General features: G+C 40.4%; 1 protein-coding gene across 1 annotated transcript in view; it reads right to left on the bottom strand.

The window, feature by feature from the left end:
• CFAP92 (cilia and flagella associated protein 92 (putative)) overlaps positions 1–22,238 on the bottom strand; it is a 70,745-nt gene that overhangs the window by 14,069 nt on the left and 34,438 nt on the right. Inside the window, exons 10-11 of the mRNA XM_088023211.1 lie at positions 14,790–14,984; positions 12,535–12,832 (exon numbers count right to left, since the gene is read on the bottom strand). Coding sequence (XP_087879337.1) covers positions 12,535–12,832; positions 14,790–14,984 — 493 coding nt within the window. The remainder of the gene's footprint in view (positions 1–12,534; positions 12,833–14,789; positions 14,985–22,238) is intronic.

The following is a 22,238-nucleotide window of genomic DNA, read 5'->3' as shown; positions in this document are numbered from 1 at the left end:
ATAAAATCTTAAAAAAAAGATACTTGGAGGATGCACTTAATGTTCATAAGAAGTTTTTAGCCAAAATGAATATGTTAAATAAAATGATCCATGTCTGAAAATTATCTAAACATCCATCTGAAGAAATTAGAAAAGGCAGAGCAAATTTGAGCCAACAAAAGTAGGAAGGAATAAGAGTAGAAATCAATTAAGTAGAAAATAAGTGTACAATATTCAATAAAGCAACAGAGATACTGATTTTTCAAAGAAAATAATGCATTTGTAAGTGCAATTTCAATAAAGATCTCAAATACCCATAAACTCATGTATAAAGAACAACTTGATCTGACCGAATTGGCAGTATATATCATTGGGGAAGGGATGGGCTTTTAAGCAAAGGGCTGGTACCATTGATCATGTGGAAGAAATGAAATTAGATTCCTACCTTCATACGAAAAGTAAATTCCAGGGGTGCCTAGGTGGCTCAGTCTGCCTTTGGCTCAGGTCATGATCTCAGGGTCCTGGGATAGTGCCCTCGTCGGGCTCCCCGCTCAGTGGAGAGCCTGCTTCTCCCTCTCCCTCTGTGGCCCTCCTCCCCCAGCTCATGCTGTCTCTCTTGCTCACTCTCACTCTATCTCAAATCTTTAAAGAAAACTGAATTCCAGATAAAATTTAAATACGATGAACAAAAATTTAAATCTTTTTAGAAGGAAACAGAATCATATGACTTTGGGATAGGAAACAATTTTAAATAAGGCAAAAAATTTAAGTCATAAAAGAAAAAATGGAAATTTTACAAAATAACTTTTGTCCATTAAAAGACACCAGTAAGAGTGAAGTCAAGCACCAAAAGAGATTTGCAATGTTTATAAAATGCCATTGTGAACACTGAGAACATTAAAATAAAACCACCTAAAGTTCAAAGGAACACATTTATAAATAAATTACCAAATTTATGAAAACATAAATATGCACTAGTAAACAATGAAATGCAAATTAAAACCTTCATAGATACTATTATGCATTAGAGACTAACAATAATTTAAGTCTGACTATAAGAGATGTGAGCATGGAAGTAGGAAAATAGAAAGTCATGCATGGTTGGCAGGTATATAATGGTATAAGCATTTTGGAAAATAAAGTATTACCCAGGCAAGCAGAAGTACAACTTAGCAATTCTAATCCTAAGTATACATCTCAAAAAAGTCTTGCATATCTATGTTAAAAATATGTTTAAATAACAAAACATAAGAATACAAATGCCCATTAATAAATTGTGGTATATTCCTACACTTAGACACATAAACGTGGTTGAATCTGATTAATAGCAAAAATTAAAACTGTGTAAGATTATATCCAGTATCATTCCATTTTTTAGCATTCAAAGAATGCAAATCTAAAAATGTTTATGGATGTATATGCATGCAGTCTCAACTATACTGCAATAAAAAAATGAGCACACAAAAACATAAACATAGGCAGTAGGCCTCAAGAGAAAAGCAAGTGAAAGATGAAATTTAGGATAATGGTAACTTCTGGGTAAGTGCTGAGATAAGAAAGTGCACACAAAAAACTATACAAGTATTGATAATGTTTGATTTCTTGAGCTGGATAATGGGTTTATTATTTTTAACAGTACACACACATATGCTCTTATGTGTATATTTAATAAAAGTTAACTTGGTCATGAAAATAAAACAGGAACTCATGAGAATTTCTGTAAAGTAAAAACATGACTGAGGCAATTTAAAATTATAAATTAACATAGATGTCACAGGGGAAGATCAAATTAGAGAATTGGAAGGTAGAGCAGAATTCAATGTAAGATACCAAGTACAAATTAAAAGGGAAAACAAAATGGAGGAAAGCTCTTTAAGTTTCGGTGAAAAACGAGCTGCCACCTGGACATCTAGAGTGAACACTAAGGATTAAGAGAAAGTTGTAAAAGACTCCAGAGGAAGTGATAGTTTAAAAAGGAAAAGGGAGGACGCCTGGGTGGCTCAGTTGGTTAAGCAACTGCCTTCGGCTCAGGTCATGATCCCGGAGTCCCGGGATCGAGTCCCCGGATCGAGTCCCGCATCGGGCTCCCTGCTCAGCAGGGAGTCTGCTTCTCCCTCTGACCCTCCCCCCTCTCATGCTCTCTCTCTCTTTCTCTCTCTCAAACAAATAAATAAAATCTTTAAAAAAAAATAAAAAATAAAAAGGAAAAGGGATCAGATGGGCATCAGACCTACCTGTAATTACTGATTTTAGAAAGCGATGGATTTGGTGGGGGTTGTAAGGAGAGTTGTGTGCAGGGGTTTGAAAATATAATCTTAAAAACAGCTCAGCTGCTATTCAAGAGCAAAGATACAATGATAACCATGCACCTGCAAGCACCTGAAAGTTTATTTCCCACAAAAACTTCCTAAAAGAAAAAGGAAATTGTAAAGCAGGGGCACCTGGGTGGCTCCGTCGATTAAGCATCTGCCTTCGGCTCAGGTCGTGATCCCAGAGTCCTGGGATCGAGTCCCACACTGGGCTCCCTCCTCAGCAGGGAACCTGCTTCTTCCTCTCCCTCTGCTGCTCCCCCTGCTGTGCTCTCTCTGCCCCCCCCAAATAAAAATCTAAAAAAAATAAAACAAAGGATGAAGTAGACACAACCCCCCACCCCACCCCCCCAAACACACACACACATTATAGCAAATAGAAATAAGTAAAATGGTAGTAAGGAGGAAGATAGGACTTCTATTATGGTGGAGTAAGGAGCTCAATCCTCTCCTCAAAAAACAATAAAACTGGACAAAATTGTCAAAAGCAACAACTGGAAATTGTCCAAAGACATACAAAAAACTTAGATGTGTTTACTCATAAAAATGTGCTGAACTTCAGGAAAGAACACTAAGAGTTGGTGTCATTCTTGCCACCCCGGGGCATTTACAGCAGTAGTTCTACTACAATGTGCAAGTCAGGAAAATCAGGGGCTGCCCTGCTCACTTGAATGCAGATTTACTTGACTTGAACTGCAGCTTGAAAAACCCCACGTGCTTGGCTAATTATAAGCAACAATAGCAATCTCAGCGGCAAACAAACAGAGCAGACCAGCTGCTCAGCAGGCCTGAGGTTGCAATTCTATACGGGGCAAGCAACAGGCAAGCAAATTAATCAAAATTCAAAAGGGAGATACAGGAAATGAGACAGCCACAAAGGACCTTGACATGCTCTTCATACATCCCTTGCTGACTGCCTGCGTGCACATGCAGAGGAGACCTGAGAGGGCCCAGTGAAAAGTCAAAGCCAGAGCCAGCTTTGAAATGCATGCCCCTACCCACACACAGATCCACTGATAAAGACTGGAAACCTGGCTGGCTAGAGGTGCGCAAACTTCTAACCATTTACTGGCTGATGACTGATTGATGCAGACACAGGGGTGTCCCCAAGGAAGCCAGGCTTAAAATAAAAACAATTTAAAGACCAGCAAAGAAGGGTGCCTGGGTAGCTCAGTTAAACGACAGACTCTTGCTTTCGGTTTGGGTCATGAGATCGAGCCCCATGGTGTGGAGCCTGCTTAAGATTCTCTCTCTCCCTCTCCCTGTCCCCCTCCCCCGGACACTCATGTGCATGCACTCTCTCTCTAAAAACAAAACAGGGGCACTTGGGTGGCTCAGTCTATTAAGCGTCTGCCTCGGGCTCAGGTAATGATCCCAGGGTCCTGGGATTGAGTCCCACATCAGGGTCCTTGCTCAGTGGGGAGCCTGCTTCTCCCTCCGCCTGCTGCTCCCCCTGCTTGTGCTCTCTCTGATAAATAAATAAAATCTTAAAAAATAAAAATAAATAAAAACAAAACCAGCAAAGATATCAGAGCTTGCTATAGACCACTGAGGAGACAGATTCCAGATTTTGTGCAGGCAAGTTATTAAATGACAGCCACCACCACCACCCCTAGGGAGAAAAAGCAGAATCCAGAGTTGCTGCAATACATTTTAAATGTCCAGTTCTCAATCAAAAATTAGGAGACACAAAAAGAAATAGTAAGATGTAAACCTTATTCAGGAAGATAAAGCAGTCATTAGAAACTGTCCAATGGATTCAGCTGGTTGACTTAACAGAAAAAAGGCCTCAATGCAGCTGTTATAAAAACGAACAAACTAGGACACCTGGGTGGCTCAGTTGTTAAGCGTCTGCCTTCGGCTCTGATCGTGGCCCCAGGGTCCTGGGATCGAGCCCCGCAGTGAGTTCCCTACTCGGCAGGAAGCCTGCTTCTCCCTCTCCCACCCCCCCTGCTTGTGTTCCCTCTCTATCTGTCTCTCTCTGTCAAATAAATAAATAAAATCTTTAAGAAAACAAAAACAAACTAAAGAAAATTATTTCAGAAATTTAAGGAAATATACAATGACTCAAGAAATAGACAACCTGAATAAGAGATATTTTCAAAAAAAGCTAAATGAAGACTCTGAAGTTGTAAAGTACAGTAACTGAAATGAAAAATGCACTAGGGGGACATAACAGATTTAAGCTGACAAAGAATCTGAACCTAAAGATAGAGATTATCCAGTCTGAGGATTGGAAACAGAAGAATTTTTTTATATTAATAGTGCCTCAAGACCTGGTGAACCAACATGCACATAATGGAGGTCTGAGAAGGGGGAGGGAGGAAGGAGCAGAAAAAAGTATTGAAGAAATTAAGGCCCAAAACATTAACCTATGGATCTAGGGAAGCTCAATGAACCCCAAGTAGGGTAAATATAGGGTAAATATAGGAACCCCCAAGTAGGGTAAAAATGAGAAAATCTTGGAAACAGCAAGAAAAAAAAATGACTCATCATGTATCAGGAAACAATATGATTAATGACTTAATATTCATCAGAAACAACAGAAAAACAATGTAATAATATTTTCAAAGTGCTGAAAGAAAAAAAATTCTCAGTAAACACCAAGTATTCTATGTCCAGCAAAAAATATCTTTCAAAAATGATAGTGAAATATTCTCTGATAAAGGTAGAATTTGTTGGTAGTGAACGGCTTTAACAGATACACTAAAGGAGGTCTTTTTTTTTTTTAAAGATTTTATTTATTTATTTGAGACAGAGAGAATGAGAGAGAGAGAGCACATGAGAGGGGGGAGGGTCAGAGGGAGAAGCAGACTCCCCGCTGAGCAGGGAGCCCAATGCGGGACTCGATCCAGGGACTCCAGGATCATGACCTGAGCCGAAGGCAGTCGCTTAACCAACTGAGCCACCCAGGCGCCCCTAAAGGAGGTCTTTTAAAGCTGAGAATAAATGACACCAGATGATAACTAAAATAGACATTAACAAAATCACTGGAAAAGATAAATATGTGGTAAATACAAAATATTATATAAATATATTTTTCCTCTCAATTTCTAATTTAAAAGACATGGTTGCATAAAACAATAACTACACTGTATTTGGGGATTGTTTTATATATATATATACACATATAGTAACATAATAATGTATATGTGTTTTTTATATATATATATACATATATATAACAACAGCATAAAGGAGGGGGAGGAAATGGAATTATATTATAGAAGTTTCTACATTTTACCCTAATAAAGCTAGTAATAATCTAAAGTAGATTGTGATTAAGATGCATATTACAGAAGACTCCTAGAGAAACCACTAAGAAATAACTTTTTTAAGGAAAAAATTCAATGAAGGAATTAAAACGGTGCACTAAAAGTATCTGTTCACAAAAGGAGGCAGTAAAGGAACAAAGGATCAAAATATTAAATATATTAAGAAAACAGAAGACATAAATCCAACCTTATCAATTATATTATGCATAGATGGACAGTCAAATAGCAAAGATTGTCAGGCTGGATTTTTTTTTTTAAAGATCCAGTTATCTGCTGTTTAAAGTAGACACATATTAGATGCAAAGCCACAAACAGTTTGAAGGTCAAAGAAGGGGTGAAAAAAATATGTAGTATGCAAACTGAAAGAGAGCTGGTGGGAGCAGACTAACATAAAACAAAATGGTTTTTAAGAAATGTTACTAGAAACAAAAAGGGACATTTCATAATGATTTAAAGTGTCAGTTCATCAGGAAGATATAATTATAAACACAAACATACCTAACAGAGGCCCAAAATAAGCAAAAATCGACAGGATTGAAAGGAGAAATAGATCATTCAACCATGAATAGAGACTTTAATACCTCAATCCCAACAATTGATAGAACTGGAAGGAAGATCAATGACACAGAAGACCTGAATATTACATGCCATTATATAACATTCCTCCCAGTGTCGGAAGAATATATATTCCTTTCAAGCCTAAGGATGGATCTAGGCCATAAAACAAATTGTAATAAATTTCATAGGACAGAAATCATACAAATTATGTTCTCCAATCACAACAAAATTAAATTCTAAATTTCTAAAAGCCACAATGGAAATTATTAAATATTTTATGGTGGGTGAAAATGAAAATACAACAAACCAAGTTTATGGGATGCATCTAAAGTAGTGTTTAGGGGGAAATTTGTAGCTGTAAATACATGTATAAAAAAAGATCCAAATCAAAAACTTAACTTCATTCCTTAGGAAACTAGAGTCACAAATTGAACCCAAATAAGCAGAAAGAAGTTGTTATAATACAGTTTAGAGTAGAAAAACATGAAATAGAAACATAGAGAAAATGAACAAACTTCAAAAACGGTTCTTCAAAAAGACCAAGATTGGCAAATCTTTAGCTAGACTGACCAAGAAAGAAAGAGAAAAGATACAAATTAGTAAAATCAGGAGTGAAAGAGGAGACACTCTACTGACTTTATGGATATTAAAAGATTATAAGAGAATTCTACAAACAACCATATGTCAGCAAACTAGGTGACTTAGATGAAATGGACAAATTCCTAGAAAGACACAAATGATCAAACCTGTCTTAAGAAAGAGATACCTGAATAGACTTATAACAAGTAAAGAGATCAAATGAGTCATTTAAAATTTACCCACCAAGAAAAGCTGAGGCTTAGATAGCTTCACTGGTTAGTTCTACCAAATACTGAGAGAATGAATGCCAACATTTCACATATTTCCAGAAAATAGAAGGGGAGGAAACACTAACTCATTTTAGTAAAAGGCAAAAGGTTTATGCGATCTGAAGAGAAACCAGAGTATCACACCAACTCATTTTACAGGGCCAATATTACATGGGTACCAAGGTCAGATAAAGCTATCACAAGAAAAATACAAAATATTAGCAAACTAAATTCAGAAATATACAGATAAAAGATCATGTGCATGACCAAGTGGGATTATCCCAGGAATGCAAGATTGTGTTAACATCCAAACATCACGTATGTAATACACTGTATAAATAAAGGAGAGAACCTCAATATATGCAGAGAAAAAAAGCATTTGACAAAATCCAGCATTTACTCATGATAAAAACTCAACACACTAAGACTACAAGGAAACTTCCTCTACTTGATAAAGTGCACCCCAAACCGGCAGTTAATATCCAACTTAATGGTCAAAGATTGCTTTCCCCTCAAGATCAGAAAGAAAACAAGCACGTCTGCTCTTACCACTTCCTATTTGACACTGTACTTTATACTAGAGGCTCTAACAGTAAAAGGGGGAGGTATGGAATGAATGCTCCCCAACCCTATTCATACATTGAATCCCTAATCTCCAATGCGGCTGTATTTGGATAAGAAAGTAATTAAGGTTAGATGAGTCATAAGAGTGTGGGGGATGGGCCTCTGATCCAATAGGATTAATGTCCTTATAAGAAGAGGAACCAGGCAGCCAACTGTCTTTCTCCCCACACCTGCACACAAGGAGCACACAGCGAGATCCAGCTACCTACAAGCCAAGAGAAGAGGCATCAGAATGAGACCAACTCTACCAGCATGTTGACCCTGACTTCCCAACCTCCAGAACTGTGAGAAAAATAATTTTGATGTTTAAGCCACCCAACCTGTGGTAAGTTCTGTATGGCAATCTGCACAGACTAATTCAGGAAGGAAGGAAGAGTATCCAGATTGGGAAGGAAGAAGTAAAACGGTCTTTACCCACGGATGACATGATCCAACTTCAAAAAATTTCAGGATATGAAAGCAATATACAAAAACCAATTGGATTCCTATATTCTTACAACAATTTAAGAATTAAATGATTCCATTCATAACAGCATTAATTTCATGAGGTGTTAAGACTTGTACGTGACAACTGCAAAACTTACTGAAGGATACTAAAGAAGACCCAAATAAAAGTATAAATAGTCCATGTTTATGGATTAACAGCTTCAAAATTGACAGTATGGCAATTCTCCCTAAAATTGATCTATAGAATCAACACAAGCCTTATGAAAATCCCTGTTAGTTTTTTTTTGTAGAAATTGGCAAATTATACAGAAATGTGAAGGACCCAAAACAGTTGAACAATTTTGAAAAAGAAGTTAAAGGACTTACACAACCCAATTTCAAAACTGCCTGTAAAGCTATAGTAATCCAGATGATGTGGGGCTAGTATAAAGATAGACATCTAAGTCGATGGAATGTAATAACAGAGCCTAGAAATAAACTCTTGTATTTATGGTTAACTGACTCTTGACACAGGTGCCAAGGCAATTCAATGGGGGGTATAATCTTTTTGAAAAATGGTGCTAGAGGGGCACCTGGGTGGCACAGTTGGTTAAGAGTCCAACTCTTGGTTTCAGATCAGGTCATGATCTCAGGGTCGTGGGATCAAGACCCACATCAGGCTCTGTGCTCAGCAAGGAGTCTGCCTGAGATTCTCTCTCCCTCTTCTTCTGCCCCTCCCATGCATGCATGCTCTCTCTCTCTCAAATAAATAAATAAATCTTTAAAAAAAGGGGTGCTATCCACATGCAAAAAGATGAATTTAGACCCCTATCTTGCATCATACACACACACACACACACACACACACACACAATTGATCAAAATGGTTCAAAGGCCTAAATGTAAGCTAACTTTAAATCGCCATGAAGAAGGCATAGGAGAAAATCTTTCTGACCTTGGGTTAGGCAGAGCTCTAGCTATGTCACCAAAAGCATGATCAATAAGAGTAAAACACTGATAAACTGGAATTCATCAAAATTAAAAGCCTTCACACTTCAAGAGTTTTTCCTTACAGAGAAAATATTTGCAAATCATAGTTCTGGTTAAGCAAATATATCCAGAATAAAAAACTCTTGCAACTCAACAAGAAGACAACCTGATTTTAAAATGCATGTAAATATATGAAGTTATCAGAGATAAATCATTAATAAGTACATTAAGAGCTATCCAAAATCATTAATAATTATAACATGCAAGTTAAAACCACAATCAGGTACCATTACACACACCCAATAGAATGGCTCTAATCAAAAAGACTGGCAATAACAAGCGTTGGTGAGGATGTGGAGAAACCAAAACCCTCATGTGCTGCATTCTGAGGTGTAAAATGATGCAGTAAACTTCATTGTAAAACTGCTTGAAAATTCCTTAAAATGTTAAATTTACCACAGGACCCAGCAATTCTATAGCTGGGTTTGTATCCAAGAGAAATGAAAACATTTTCTTGTAATGATCTGTTTGCAAATGTTCATAGCAGCGATATTCATAATAGTCCCAAACTAGAAACAATACAAATTTCACCATGTGGGGAATGAGTAAATTAAAAATGTGGTACATTCAATCAATGGAAATTCAGCAATTTTAAAAAGGAACTATCGATACATCCTGCAACATGGATGAACCTCAAGTGATGCTCAGTGAAAAAAGTCAGACACAAAAGGTCATATATTTACATGAAATGTCTAGGAATGGCAAATCTGTAGAGACAAAAAACAGATCAGTAGTTACCTGTGGCTGGAGGTGGGTGCAGGGATTGACTTCAAACAGGCATAAGGAAAAACTTTATGGGGATAGAAATGTTCTAAAACTGGATTGTGATGGTTGTACAATTCCGTAAATTTACTTAAAAATTATTGATTTAGGGACGCCTGGATGGTTGAGTTGGTTGAGCGTCTGCCTTCGACTCAGGTCATGATCCCAGGGTCCTGGGATTGAGTACTGCGTTGGGCTCCCTGCTCAGTGGGGAGTCTGCTTCTCCTCTGCCTGCAGCTCCCCCTGCTTGTGCTCCTTCCCTCTCTCTGACAAGTAAATTTAAAAAATCTTAAACTGCCAAACCAAAATAAATTTCTAAAAAAAATTATTGATTTATATATACTTACAATGATTAAATTTTATTGTATGTAAATTACATCTCAGAGTAAAAATAGAACAAAATTAAATGATGGTTGGGTTTCAATTATTGCTTATAGTATGGATAAGGTCATTTGAAATTAGCAATAACTAAAACAACAGAAACAATTTTTCAAAACTCTGGAACACTATTTCCAAGTGGTTTCAACAAAATATAGGTGATATGAAACTATTAAGTAAATTGTACATATTATAACATTTTGTACAGCCCTATTATTGTAAAATCTTCAAGACCCTTTGTTAAATAACATGAGCAGAACAGTATTAATCCATATATGGATGTGATATATTCACGTACTTGTGTGTGTGTGCCCGTGTGTGTACATATGTAAGTACACTGAGAAGGTAGAATAAGGGAGTAAGGGAAGATTACTAATACTCTCAGTTGTTTGACTTTTTTACAAGCCTGTACCTTGGTCTTGTTTTGTAACTTATAAGGAATTTAAGGCAAATAACAATCAGAACATACAGTACATATTACACTTTACAGAATATCTCCAAGGATGTATACAGAGGAAATTTGTAGCCTTTCTTATTAAACAAGAAAAGATAAAAATGAATGAAATAGTCCTGGGATAGAGCCCCACATCGGGCTCCCTGCTCAGTAGGGAATGTGCTTCTTCCTCTGCCTCTGCCTCTGCCCCCACCCCCGCCCCTGCTCATGGTCTCTCTCAAACAAATAAAATCTTTTTAAAAAAGAGAAGCTAGAAAGGTGCAGCCACTGTGGAAGACAATATGGAAGTACCTCAAAAAATTAAAAATAGAACTACCATACGATCTAGTAATTCCACTACTGGGTATTTACTCAAAGAAAATGAAAACACTAGGGACGCCTGCGTGGCTCAGTCGGTAAGCGTCTGCCTTCAGCTCAGGTCATGATCCCAGGGTCCTGGGATCGAGCCCCACGTCAGGTTCCCTGCTCAGCGGGAAGCCTGCGTTTCCCTCTCCCATTCCTCCTGCTTGTGTTCCCTCTCTCGCTGTGTCTCTGTCAAATAAATAAATAAAATCTTAAAAAAAAAAAAGAAAATGAAAACACTAATTTGAGAAGGTAATATGCACTTCTATGTTTATAGCAGCATTATTTACAACAGCCAAGATATGGAAGCAGCCCAAGTGTCCATCGACTGATGAAAGGATAAAGGAAACGTGGTGTGTGTGTGTGTGTGTGTGTGTGTGTGTGTGTGTGTGTGTGTGTGTGTGTGTGTGGAATATTACTCAGCCTTAAAAAAGAATGAGATCTTGCCATTTGCAATAAGGTGCACGGACCTAGAGGGTGTTATGCTAAGTGAAATTAGTCAGAGAAAGACAAATACCATATGATTTCACTTATATGTGGGATCTAAAAAATAAAAATGAACAACAAAAACAAATAGACTCTTAAATACAGAGAACTTATAGTTGCCAAAGGGAAGTGGGTGGGGGGATGGGTGAGATAGATAAAGGGCATTAACAGGTACAAACGTCCAGTTACAAAATAAGTCACAGGGATTCAATATGGTCAACAATATTGTAATAATGTTGTATGGTGACTACACTTATTGTGATAAGCACTGAGTAATGTATAGAATCATCTAATCACTATGTTGCACACCTGAAACTAACATAACATTATATGCCAATTATACTTCAATAATAAAAAAAATTTAAAGAAACTAGAAAAAAGGAAAAAATAGTTTTAAAATATTATAAAAAATAAAAGCTAAAGTTAATTAGAAAATAGAAAAACAGAAAAAGCAGATTGACAGATCCAAGAACTGGTTCTTTCGTAAAAACCTGAACACTAATGGGGAAAAAGCCTCTTCACTGGTTTTCATAAACAATATACACTTTGAAAGCTTACAAACTTCTGAGAGACTTTCTTTTTCCTAGAGATTGGGGTGGGGGTACTGCACAGAGCCCCTGGATGGACAACTTCAAGTCGCAGCTTTTTGGTTGGTGTGGAATGAGGGAGGCTCTCCCTGGCCATTCAGCCACAGCACACCCAGCCTTCTTACACCTCGGCAGCTCCTTAGCTCCTATTCTGTTCTTCTAACACATTTAACACACCAGAGAGAGAGAGAGAGAGAGAGAGAGAGAGAGAGAGACACACACACACACACACACCAGTTCTTAAGATGAACTCTAGGGCCAAGGTAAAGAGCTTTCTTTTCCCCTGAGGGCCCGGTTCAGCCCCGCGGCCTATACTCCCTGCCCACCCCGCCCAGGATCCCAGGAGAGCAGATACAGGCACGGGTCATCTAGCCTGCATCTCCCTGCAGGTGACTGGACAGCCCCAAGTGGAGCCAAGGCCTGGGACCCCTGACCTGGGGAGGAGAGAGCACCCACCTGCATCAGGCTGGGCTCCCGGCCTTTGTTAGTTAGCACCATGGTGTTCCGCCACTGCAGGTACTTGTCCCTGTGGGCTTGGATCTCATAAGCGAGAGTGGATTTCCGACTTAGGAAGCGCTCAAGACAGGGGGCCGGCTGAGATGGCAAGACCATCACTTTTCCATCTGTGAGATCGTCTTGTGAAATGGGCAGCCCCAGCTCTTGGCTCAAGTCTTTGACCATGGCGGAGGATGGCAGCAGGTCTCTGGTGATCACCTCCCTGAGCTTGGTGCTGTGATGGCAGATGCAGTAGATCCTGCAAGGCAGAGGGCCACCCACATGGCCTCACCTACCTTTCAAGATCCATCAAACCAGTCCCATTTTTCAAGAGAACATGAAGCTCAGGAGTTGTTTAGCTCATCCCAGGTCACAGAACTCAGAGATGCAAAGCTTCGATTCCACCTGGACGAGCCCACAAAAGAGAATGCCTCCTTTTTGCTCTCCTCCCAGCCCCCAGAAGTTAAAGGCTTCCCACAATCCACTCTGATTATTTTTCTGCTACTGTGGCCTTATTCCATGCCTGTCACCAACCCCACAGCCCACCAGGGAGCAGCCCAGCCAGCTAGCCATCGGGGCTGTAGATCTCCCGCCACAGGAAGAGGGCACCTCACACTCAGCCTTGTATCTCAGCAAAGCTCAAGGACTGAGCCCTCTCCCAGGGGCCCGCTGTGCTGTGGGCACTCGGTTCACGCTGACGCTCTGCAGAATCCGTGTCAGGAGTTGTTATTCGCTGCTCAGTGTCTCTGGCACTTCTGAGGTCCAGTGTGAGGCGCATATGCCTGAGGACCGTCTCTGCCTTTCACCAGCTGAGGTCCCTGGCCCACCCCTTGGCCTTTCAGATGTGAATAAAGCCATGATGAATGTGCAGCTGCCCGGGATGCTGTGAATGCTTAATAAATAGCAGTTTTCTTCTCTTTCCCTAAGGCAGGGCAGGGCCCAGCGTCCCCTCACTGACCGCCCAGGCTCTGGACACCCAAATGCTCCAGCACTTCCCCAACACGAACCTGCTGAGGCCCACTGCACCGTCCACCCTTCTTGACTTGCAGCTTCGGCCTACTGTTGTGGGGTTCCCAACCCACACCTGCCTAGCCCCTCAGGCAGAGCTGCAGGATAATGGGACTAAGTCCCCTCCGCGTCGCTGGGCTCTCTCCCTTCCTCTCCCTCCTGGCTCCACCCTCTCCTTTATTAACACATTTGATAAGCTGGGAGCCAACTCCCAACCAGGGCTGTTGCTGGTTTTAAAGCCTAAAGAGAGATGGTTTGCCCCCTCAGCCCCAGGCTACAGTGAGTGGACTGTCTACCTGATGAAGGCCTGCTCACTGCCGCTCAAGGTCAGCCCTTCGTGACTTCCTAAAAGAACCAGTCACTGTCCTTCGCTGCCCCCACAAAGCCCAGCACAGGCTGGCCATGGTCCCAGGGACCCCAGTGCACTACGCTTTGTCAATCTCCACTCCAAACTGGGGGTGCCTCGCTCAGCCCTCCTGCTCCCTACATGAATGGAGAAGGCCCTCCCAGACAATGAGCCACGCTCAATCCAGCGGGAGGAGCTCACAGCTTCGCAGGGTCACCAGCAGAAGGCCTGGGGGCAGGGCGGGATGGGTGGTGCCCAGCACAGGAACAGCACAGGTAAAGGCATGCACATAGTGGAGGATCTAGATCTGTGGGGGATGCCTTTCTGCACAGGAGGTTAGGGGAGAAGCAAACAAAAGCAAACATTCAGTTGGTAGAGAAAACTGTGGCAGGCCTGGTGGATCTGGTTCTGGTCCTCATCACTCACTGCTCAGGCTGTTCTAGGCTATTCCCCAAGAACAGCAGATAACTTCGTGTGACCTGTGTTGGAGTAAATTGCCCTTCTTTCCCCAGTGTTTCCAAAACCCCCCTGGGAGAGCGTGTGTCACTGGGAATGACACAGGCTCGGGGTCCACTCCTGGCTCGGCTCCTTTGGGCATAAAGAATAATAAAAACTGGGGCGCCTGGGTGGCTCAGTCGTTAAACGTCTGCCTTCGGCTCAGGTCATGATCCCGGGGTCCTGGGATCGAGCCCGGCATCGGGCTGCCTGCTCAGCAGGGAGCCTGCTTCTCCCTCTGCCTCTGCCCCTGGCCCCTGGAGGGGCTCCTGCACCACCACGGGTGGCACCCCTGCACGCCCCGGTGCACCCCCCCCATGGGCACCCCCAGGGAGGTGGCCTTCACCCCCGTGGCAGCCTGGCGCACCTGGTCAGGGCCTGGAAGGCCTTCTGTAGAACGCTGTTGCGGATGTAGAGCGCCGAGTGCTTCATGAGCTGTGACAGCGGCTTGAAGAGGTGCACTTGGTACAGGATGGTCTCCAGGTCGGCATAGAGGCGGTGGCGGAACCGCAGCGCGGAGTTGTAGAGCACCTTGTATTTGCCCTGTTCCGCTTTGGTGATTCTGCAAGGAGGCCACGGGGCAGGGCTTTAGCACTGCTCTGCGGGCTCCTGGAATGCTCTGCGGTTTTGCCCTGTGGCAGAACTTTTTTCTTTTCCTTTTTCTTTCTCTTTTTGCTTGTTTAAAAACACACGAAAAAAAAGGAATGCATTAATAATAAATCATCCGAAAAAAATAGTAAAACAGCTGATAGATGATCTTTCCAAAGCTTGGCAGTGAGAATCCTGAACACTGCCTCATTTTCCTCTTGCTCTGCCCCCGCTCCCATTCTCTGTCCCTGCTCACGCTTGGCTCGCTGGCACTCCCAGCCTGGCAGAGTTTCTAAGCCCACCCCACTACGCCACTCCCCTGTGTTGGTACATGTCGCTCCTGCACCTCGTGGAAACTGAGGGAAGGCAGCAGAGACCCTGCCTATCCCCTCGGTGACTCTGTGTTTGGTCATGGGGTTTCCTCTTTGGTGAAGTACCTCTTCAAGTCTTTTGCCCACTCTTCCCTTGGCCTGTTTTCATTTTCTTATTGATTCATGGGTGTTTTTACATATTCAGGATACCAGCTCCACACACTGCAAATAATTTTTTTCTCAGTCTGTCTTTTCATAATTTTTATGATATCTTTGAATGAACAGAAGTTATTCACTTTAATGTAGCTGGATCCAGCATCTTTTTCCTTTATCCTGTGTATTTCTGTCTTGTTCAAGAAATCTTTCTTTATCCTACTCATCTAAACGCTTTCTCATTTTGCTTTTCGGAAATGGATTTTTCTTTTCTGGCGAACTCTGAATAAGATCAGGTAATTGTGGTCTAGTTGACTGCACTGTGTCCATCAATAAGGCATTCTATTTTTGTCAGATGTCACCATTGGAGGAAATTAGGTAGTGGGTGCATGGAACTACCCTGTATCATTTTTGCAACTGATTGTGAATCTATAATTATTCCAAATGGGTTTTAATCTATCTGGAATTTATTTTTGTGAATTGTGTGAACCAGCGAATTAGGAAACTCTTAGTGAATTAGGAACAGAGTGGAACTCCTCAAAGATAAAGGACATCTACAAAAAACCTACACCTAACATATTTTTTTAAAGATTTTATTTATTTATTTGAGAGAGAGAATGAGAGAGAGAGAGCACCTGAGAGGGGGGAGGGTCAGAGGGAGAAGCAGACTCCCTGCTGAGCAGGGAGCCTGATGCGAGACTCGATCCCGGGACTCCAGGATCATGACCTGAGCCGAAGGCAGTTGCTTAGCCAACTGAGCCACCTAGGCACCCACCTAACATCATATTTGTGATGTGCAAAGACTAATGTCTTCCATCAAAGATCAGAAACAAGGCAAGGATGTCACCACTCTTATATGTATAACAGGACTGCAGGTCCTCTCCATCACACAAAGGAAATACAGATTGGAAAGGAAGACACTGAAGATGACACAAACAAATGGAAAGACACTCCATGCTCATGGACTGGAAGAACAAATATTGTTAAAATGTCTATACTACCCAAAGCAATCCACACATTCAATGCAATCCCTATCAAAATGCCAATAGCATTTTTCACAGAGCTAGAACAATCCTAAAATTTGTATGGAACCACCCATCTTGAAAAGAAAAACAAAACTGGAGGTCTCACAATTCCAGATTTCAAGTTATACTACAAAGCTGTAGTCATCAAAATAGTAGGGCAGTGGCACAAAAACAGACACGCAGATCGACGGAACACAATAAGGAGCCCAGAAATAAACTTAGGATTCAGATGTCAATTAATGCATGACAAAGGAGGAGAGAACATTCAATGGGAAAACAGTCTCTTCAACAACTGGTGCTGGGCAAACTGGACGGCTACATGCACAGAATGAAACTGAACCACTTGCTTACACCAAACACCAACTCAAATGGATTAAAGACCTAAATAAAACCAAAAAACTTCTAGAAGAAAACGCAGGCCATAAGCTCTTTGACATTGGTCTAAGTAATATTTTTTTGGTTATGTCTCCTCAGGCGAGGGCAACAAAAGCAAAAATAAACAAATGGAACTACATCAAACTAAAAAGCTTTTGCACAGTGAAGGAAACGAACAAAAAGAATAGGTGACCTATTGAATGGGAGAAGCTACTCGCAAACAATATACCCACTAAGGGATTGATATCCACAATACATAAAGAACTCATATGACTCAAAAACAACAACAAAAAAACAAACAACCCAATCAAAAAATGGGCAGAGCAGCTAAACAGAAGCTGATGGCCAACAGACACAATGAAAAGACCTCAACATCCCTGAACATCAGGGAAATGCAAATCACAACCGCAATGGGATACCACCTCCCACCTGTCAGATGACTATTATCAAAAGCACAAGAAATAACAAGTGTTGGTGATGGAGGATGTGGAGAAAAGGGAACCCTTGTGCACTATGGGTGGGAATGCAAACTGGTGCAGCCACTGTGGAAAACAGCATAGAGAGTCCTCAAAATTTAAAAACAGAACTACTTTATCATCCAGCAAATCGCTACTGGCTATTCGGCCAAAAGCAAATGAAAACACTAATTCAAAAAGATTTGTGCACCACTATGTTCATTGCAGCATTATTGCAATAACCAGGATATAGAAGCAATCTAAGTGTCCACGGATAGGTGAATGGATAAAGATGTGGGGGGTGTGCGTGTGTGATGGAATATTACTCAGCCACATAAAAGAATGAGATCTTGCCATTTGCAACATGAATGAACCTAAAGGGTGTTATGCTCAGTGAAATAAGTCAGACAGAGATAGACAAATACTGTATGATTTCACTTACATGTGAAATCTAAAAACCAGCACAAACAAACAAAACAAAACATTCCACAGGTATAGAGATCAAATTGGTAGCTGCTGGGGCTGGGAGTGGGGGAGGAATGGGTGAAACAGCTGATGGGGATTAAGAGGTACAAACTTCCAGTTTTAAAATAAATAAGTCACAGGGATGTAATGTGCAGCATAGGGAATAGAGTCAATATTATAATAACTTTGTATAGTGACAGATGGTAACTGGATTTACCATGGTGATCATTTTGCAATGTATAAGAGTATCAAATCACTGTCTTGTACACCTGAAACTAATAGAATATTGTAAGTCAATTATAATCCAATTAAAAAGAAAAGAAAACATGCCCACCCAAAAAACCTGTAAATTATTGTTCACAGCAGCTTCATTTGTAATAATCTAAACAAAACGTCCCTCAACAGGTAGATGGTGAAACTGTGGCACATCCGTTCCATGAAGCACTACCCAGCAACAAAGGGGAGCAAACTATGGATACATGCAAGAAGGTGGACCTCTAGCACTTTATGCTGAGTGGGAAAAAACAATCTCCTAAGGTCATCCACTATATGATTCCACTAATATGTAAGATCACATACAGATGAAAAAATTATGGAGATGGAAAACAAGACAGTTAAAGAGGGTGGGCATGGCTATGAACACACAGCATGAGGGGGTTCTCTGCGGTGGTATAACTAGTTCAAGGTCTTCATTAGAGTAGTGGTCACACAGATTTGTATGCGATAAACTGGCACAAACAACCCGCACATTGTACTGGCATTGGTCTCCTGGCTTAGATCCGGCACTATAGTTATAAGTAAGTTGTAACCAGTGTGGGGAAATGGTGTGTGGGATCTCTGCAACAGTCTTTAAACTTCCCGTGAGTCTATAATTCTTTCAAAAGTTGAAAATGTACACAGATTTTTAATGCAGCTGGAAGTGACTTTTGTGAATGGTTTGATGTAGGAAATTATTTTCCTTTTTTCTTATGGACAAACAATTTTGCCAACACCATTTTTCGAAAAGTTTCTCCTTTCCTCACAGATTTTTTTTTTTTTTTGTCTGCCAGAGGTATTTTTCCAATTGAGATTTAATTCAGGTGCCCTATAATTCATCCATTTAATGTGTATAATTCAATCATTTTTAGTCTATTCACAGATACATGCAACCGTCTTCACAATCAATTTTCAAGCTTTCTTATCACCTAAAAAGGAAACCTATCACCCCCTAATACTCTCACCCCCTGACCCACAGCCCTAAGTATTCACTGACCTTCCATCTCTATAGGGTTTGCCTATTTTGGACATTTCATATAAATGACTCGTCCAATATGTGGTCTTCTGTGACTGGCTCCTTTCACTTCACTTAATGTTTTCAAGGGTTATCCATGCTGTAGTGTGAGTCAGTATTTCATTACTTTTTATGTCCAAATAATAGTTCATTGTATTTCTATGTCACATTTTGTTTAGCCATTCAGCAGTTAATGGACATTTGGATTGTTTCCATCTAATGGCTCTTATAGTGCTCTCATAAACAGTTATATACTACTTAGTGTGGACATATGTTCTCAGTTATCTTGGGCATTTACCTAGAAGTGGGACTGCTGGGTCATACGGTAACTCTTTCTAGTCATTTGAGGAACTGCCAGACTGTTTTCCAAAGTGACTTTACCATCTAATTCATCTAATTCTTACCAGCAGTGAATGACAATTCTGATTTCTCCACATCCTTGTCAACATTTGCTATTATCTGACATGTTTAATTCCAGCCAAACTGGTCTGTGTGAAGTGGTATCAAATTATCTAAATTCACCCTTTTAATGTGTACAATTCAATGGTTTTAGTATATTCATTTGCTGCTGATCTTGCAATGTCACACGTCATATGTCAAGTGACTGCTTACATGTAGGTCTGTATTTGGATTTTCTATTATATTCCATATGTCTGCTTGTCTATCCTTGATCCAAATTGTCTTAATCACTAGAGTTTTATAAGAAGCCTTGATATCTTGTAGAACAAGTTCTCCCATCTTGTTGTTATTCAAGAGTGTGTTTTTTTTTTTACATGACGATGTAAATTTTTAAATCAGTTTTTCAAGCTCCATACTTTTAAAACTGGGATTGCTTTGAATCGATATATCTGGTTTGCAGATAATTGACACCTCTATAATACTGAGTGTTCCAATCCACGAACATGGTAGGTCTCTTCACTTATTTAGGTTTCTTTAATGTTTCTAAAAGTTCTATAATATGCATGATAGAGATGTTCTAATCCTTTTTTTTTTGAATTTATTCATGTGAATTTCATATGTTTATAATTCTTTAAAAGCATTAACTTTTTTAAAAATGATTTTTTGTATGTATATGGTATTCAGAAATTCGAGAGATTTTTACATTAATGTTTGTATCCAGAAACCTCATTAAACTATCTTATCTGAAAATGTTTTTTATATTCTTGGAATTTCTTATACATATTTAAACTTATTGACAGTTTAAAACAATTATTTCACGGGGCGCCTGGGTGGCTCAGTTAGTTAAGCGACTGCCTTCGGCTCAGGTCATGATCCTGGAGTCCTGGGATCGAGTCCCACATTGGGCTTCCTGCTCAGCAGGGAGTCTGCTTCTCCCTCTGACCCTCTTCCCTCTCGTGCTTTCTATCTCTCATTCTCTCTCTCTCAAATAAATAAAATCTTAAAAAAAATAATAAAACAATTATTTCAATGTAACATCTATCATTAATTTTCAGCCTTTTTTCTAATATGAGCATTTGAGTCTATAAAGTTTTCTCTAACATTTTAACATCACCCCACAAATTTAGATATTATACTATTTTCATTATTGTTCAATTCAATAATGTCTAATTTCTATTACAGTTTCACTTTTGACCCATGGCTTATTTGGAGGTATTTGTTAATTTCCAAGCATGTGAAATTCTTTCCTGGTTAATGATTTTTTATTTGTAGTTTAACTGAACTGGGGCCAGTGAACATATTTTATATTATTTCTTCCACTGGGACAAAATTGTTCATTGAGATATCATTCACATACCACACCCCCTGACTTAGCCAAACTGCCAAGTTTAGGTCATAGTTCCCCAAACTGCCCTGACTTCTGATACCAACTGAAGTTCAAGGTGTTCCTAATACCACCCTCAGGCTCATCAATTTCCTACAAGAACTCACAGAATTCATTGAAAGCTGTTATACTCACACTCACAGCTTATTACAGGGAAAGGATACAGATTAAAATCAGCCAGAGGAAGAGACACATAGGGCAGAGTCTAGGATGGTTCTGAACTCCAAGTTTCCATTGCTCTTTCTTCATGGAATCAGGATGCGTTGCCCTTGTAACATTGCTGAGGGACAATATGCACAGAGAAGTTCCCCTGAGCCTTGGTATATAGAGTTCTTATTTGGGCTCCATTACAGAGGCATGACTGATTAATTGCTTGATTGCCCACATGGCAATCCCAATCTCCAGATCAACTGACACTGCAAGAACAAAGCCCTAACCCAAAATCACACTGGTGGTCTTTCTGGCATGGCCAACCTCTATCCTATGACTGTCAGGTGCGGTGGTCCCATCCTATCCTAAGTTCTGGTGTAGTCATCCCCCAACCTAAGCAAAGACACTCCTATTAGGTATGACATATCACCTCCCAGAAGCCAAAAGCAAAGGCCAGACCTTTTGGGGCAAGGCCAGATTCTTCACTGCACACTCTTTTTAGTTGTAATTCACCCTTTTTAATTTACAATTCAGTGGTTCTTAATATATTAACAATGTTGTGCAATCATAAATACCAATTCTAGACAATTTTCATCATCCCAAGAAGAAACTGTACCCATTAACTTCTTCGTCCCTCCCCTGAGACCTTGGGAACCACTAATCTTCTATCTCTGTAGAGTTGACTATTCTAGACATTTCACATAAACAGAATCATACAACACGTGGCTTTTTATGTCTGGCATCTTTTACTCAGTATGTTTCCAAGGTTCATCCATGTTGAAGTGTGTATATCAGTACTTCATTCCTTTTTCAGGGCTGAATATTATTCTATTATATGGACATATATTTTGTTCATTGATTAATGGACATTTGAGTTGTTTCCACTTTTTTGACTATTATCAATAATGCTGCTGTGAACATTCACATACAAGTTTTTTGTGTGGACCTGTTTTCAGTTCTCTTAGGCAGGTAACTAGACACAGTGTCAGCTTCTGCACCGTGCCTCTCAGCTTACCAACACATCAAGACAGGTCCCCACAGGGCTGCTCTCCCCTCCTGGATGAATGGACTCAACCTCAGGACTGCCTGCTGTTTTCAACATCTGGGTCCTGAGGCACCTGAACTTCGAAGACAGAGAGGGGGAGTTCCCAGACTAAAGAAGGGAGGTCCTGGGGCGCCTGGGTGGTTCAGTCGTTTAAGCGTCTGACTTTGGCTCAGGTCATGATCTCAGGGTCCTGGGA

This window comes from Eumetopias jubatus, unplaced genomic scaffold, assembly GCF_037043125.1.
Source record: "Eumetopias jubatus isolate StellerSeaLion01/CBP00866 unplaced genomic scaffold, mEumJub1_p1.0 scaffold_1, whole genome shotgun sequence".
Lineage (NCBI taxonomy): Eukaryota > Metazoa > Chordata > Mammalia > Carnivora > Otariidae > Eumetopias > Eumetopias jubatus.
Note: the sequence above shows the minus strand (reverse complement) of the source record. Positions and strands in the feature narration are given on the sequence as shown.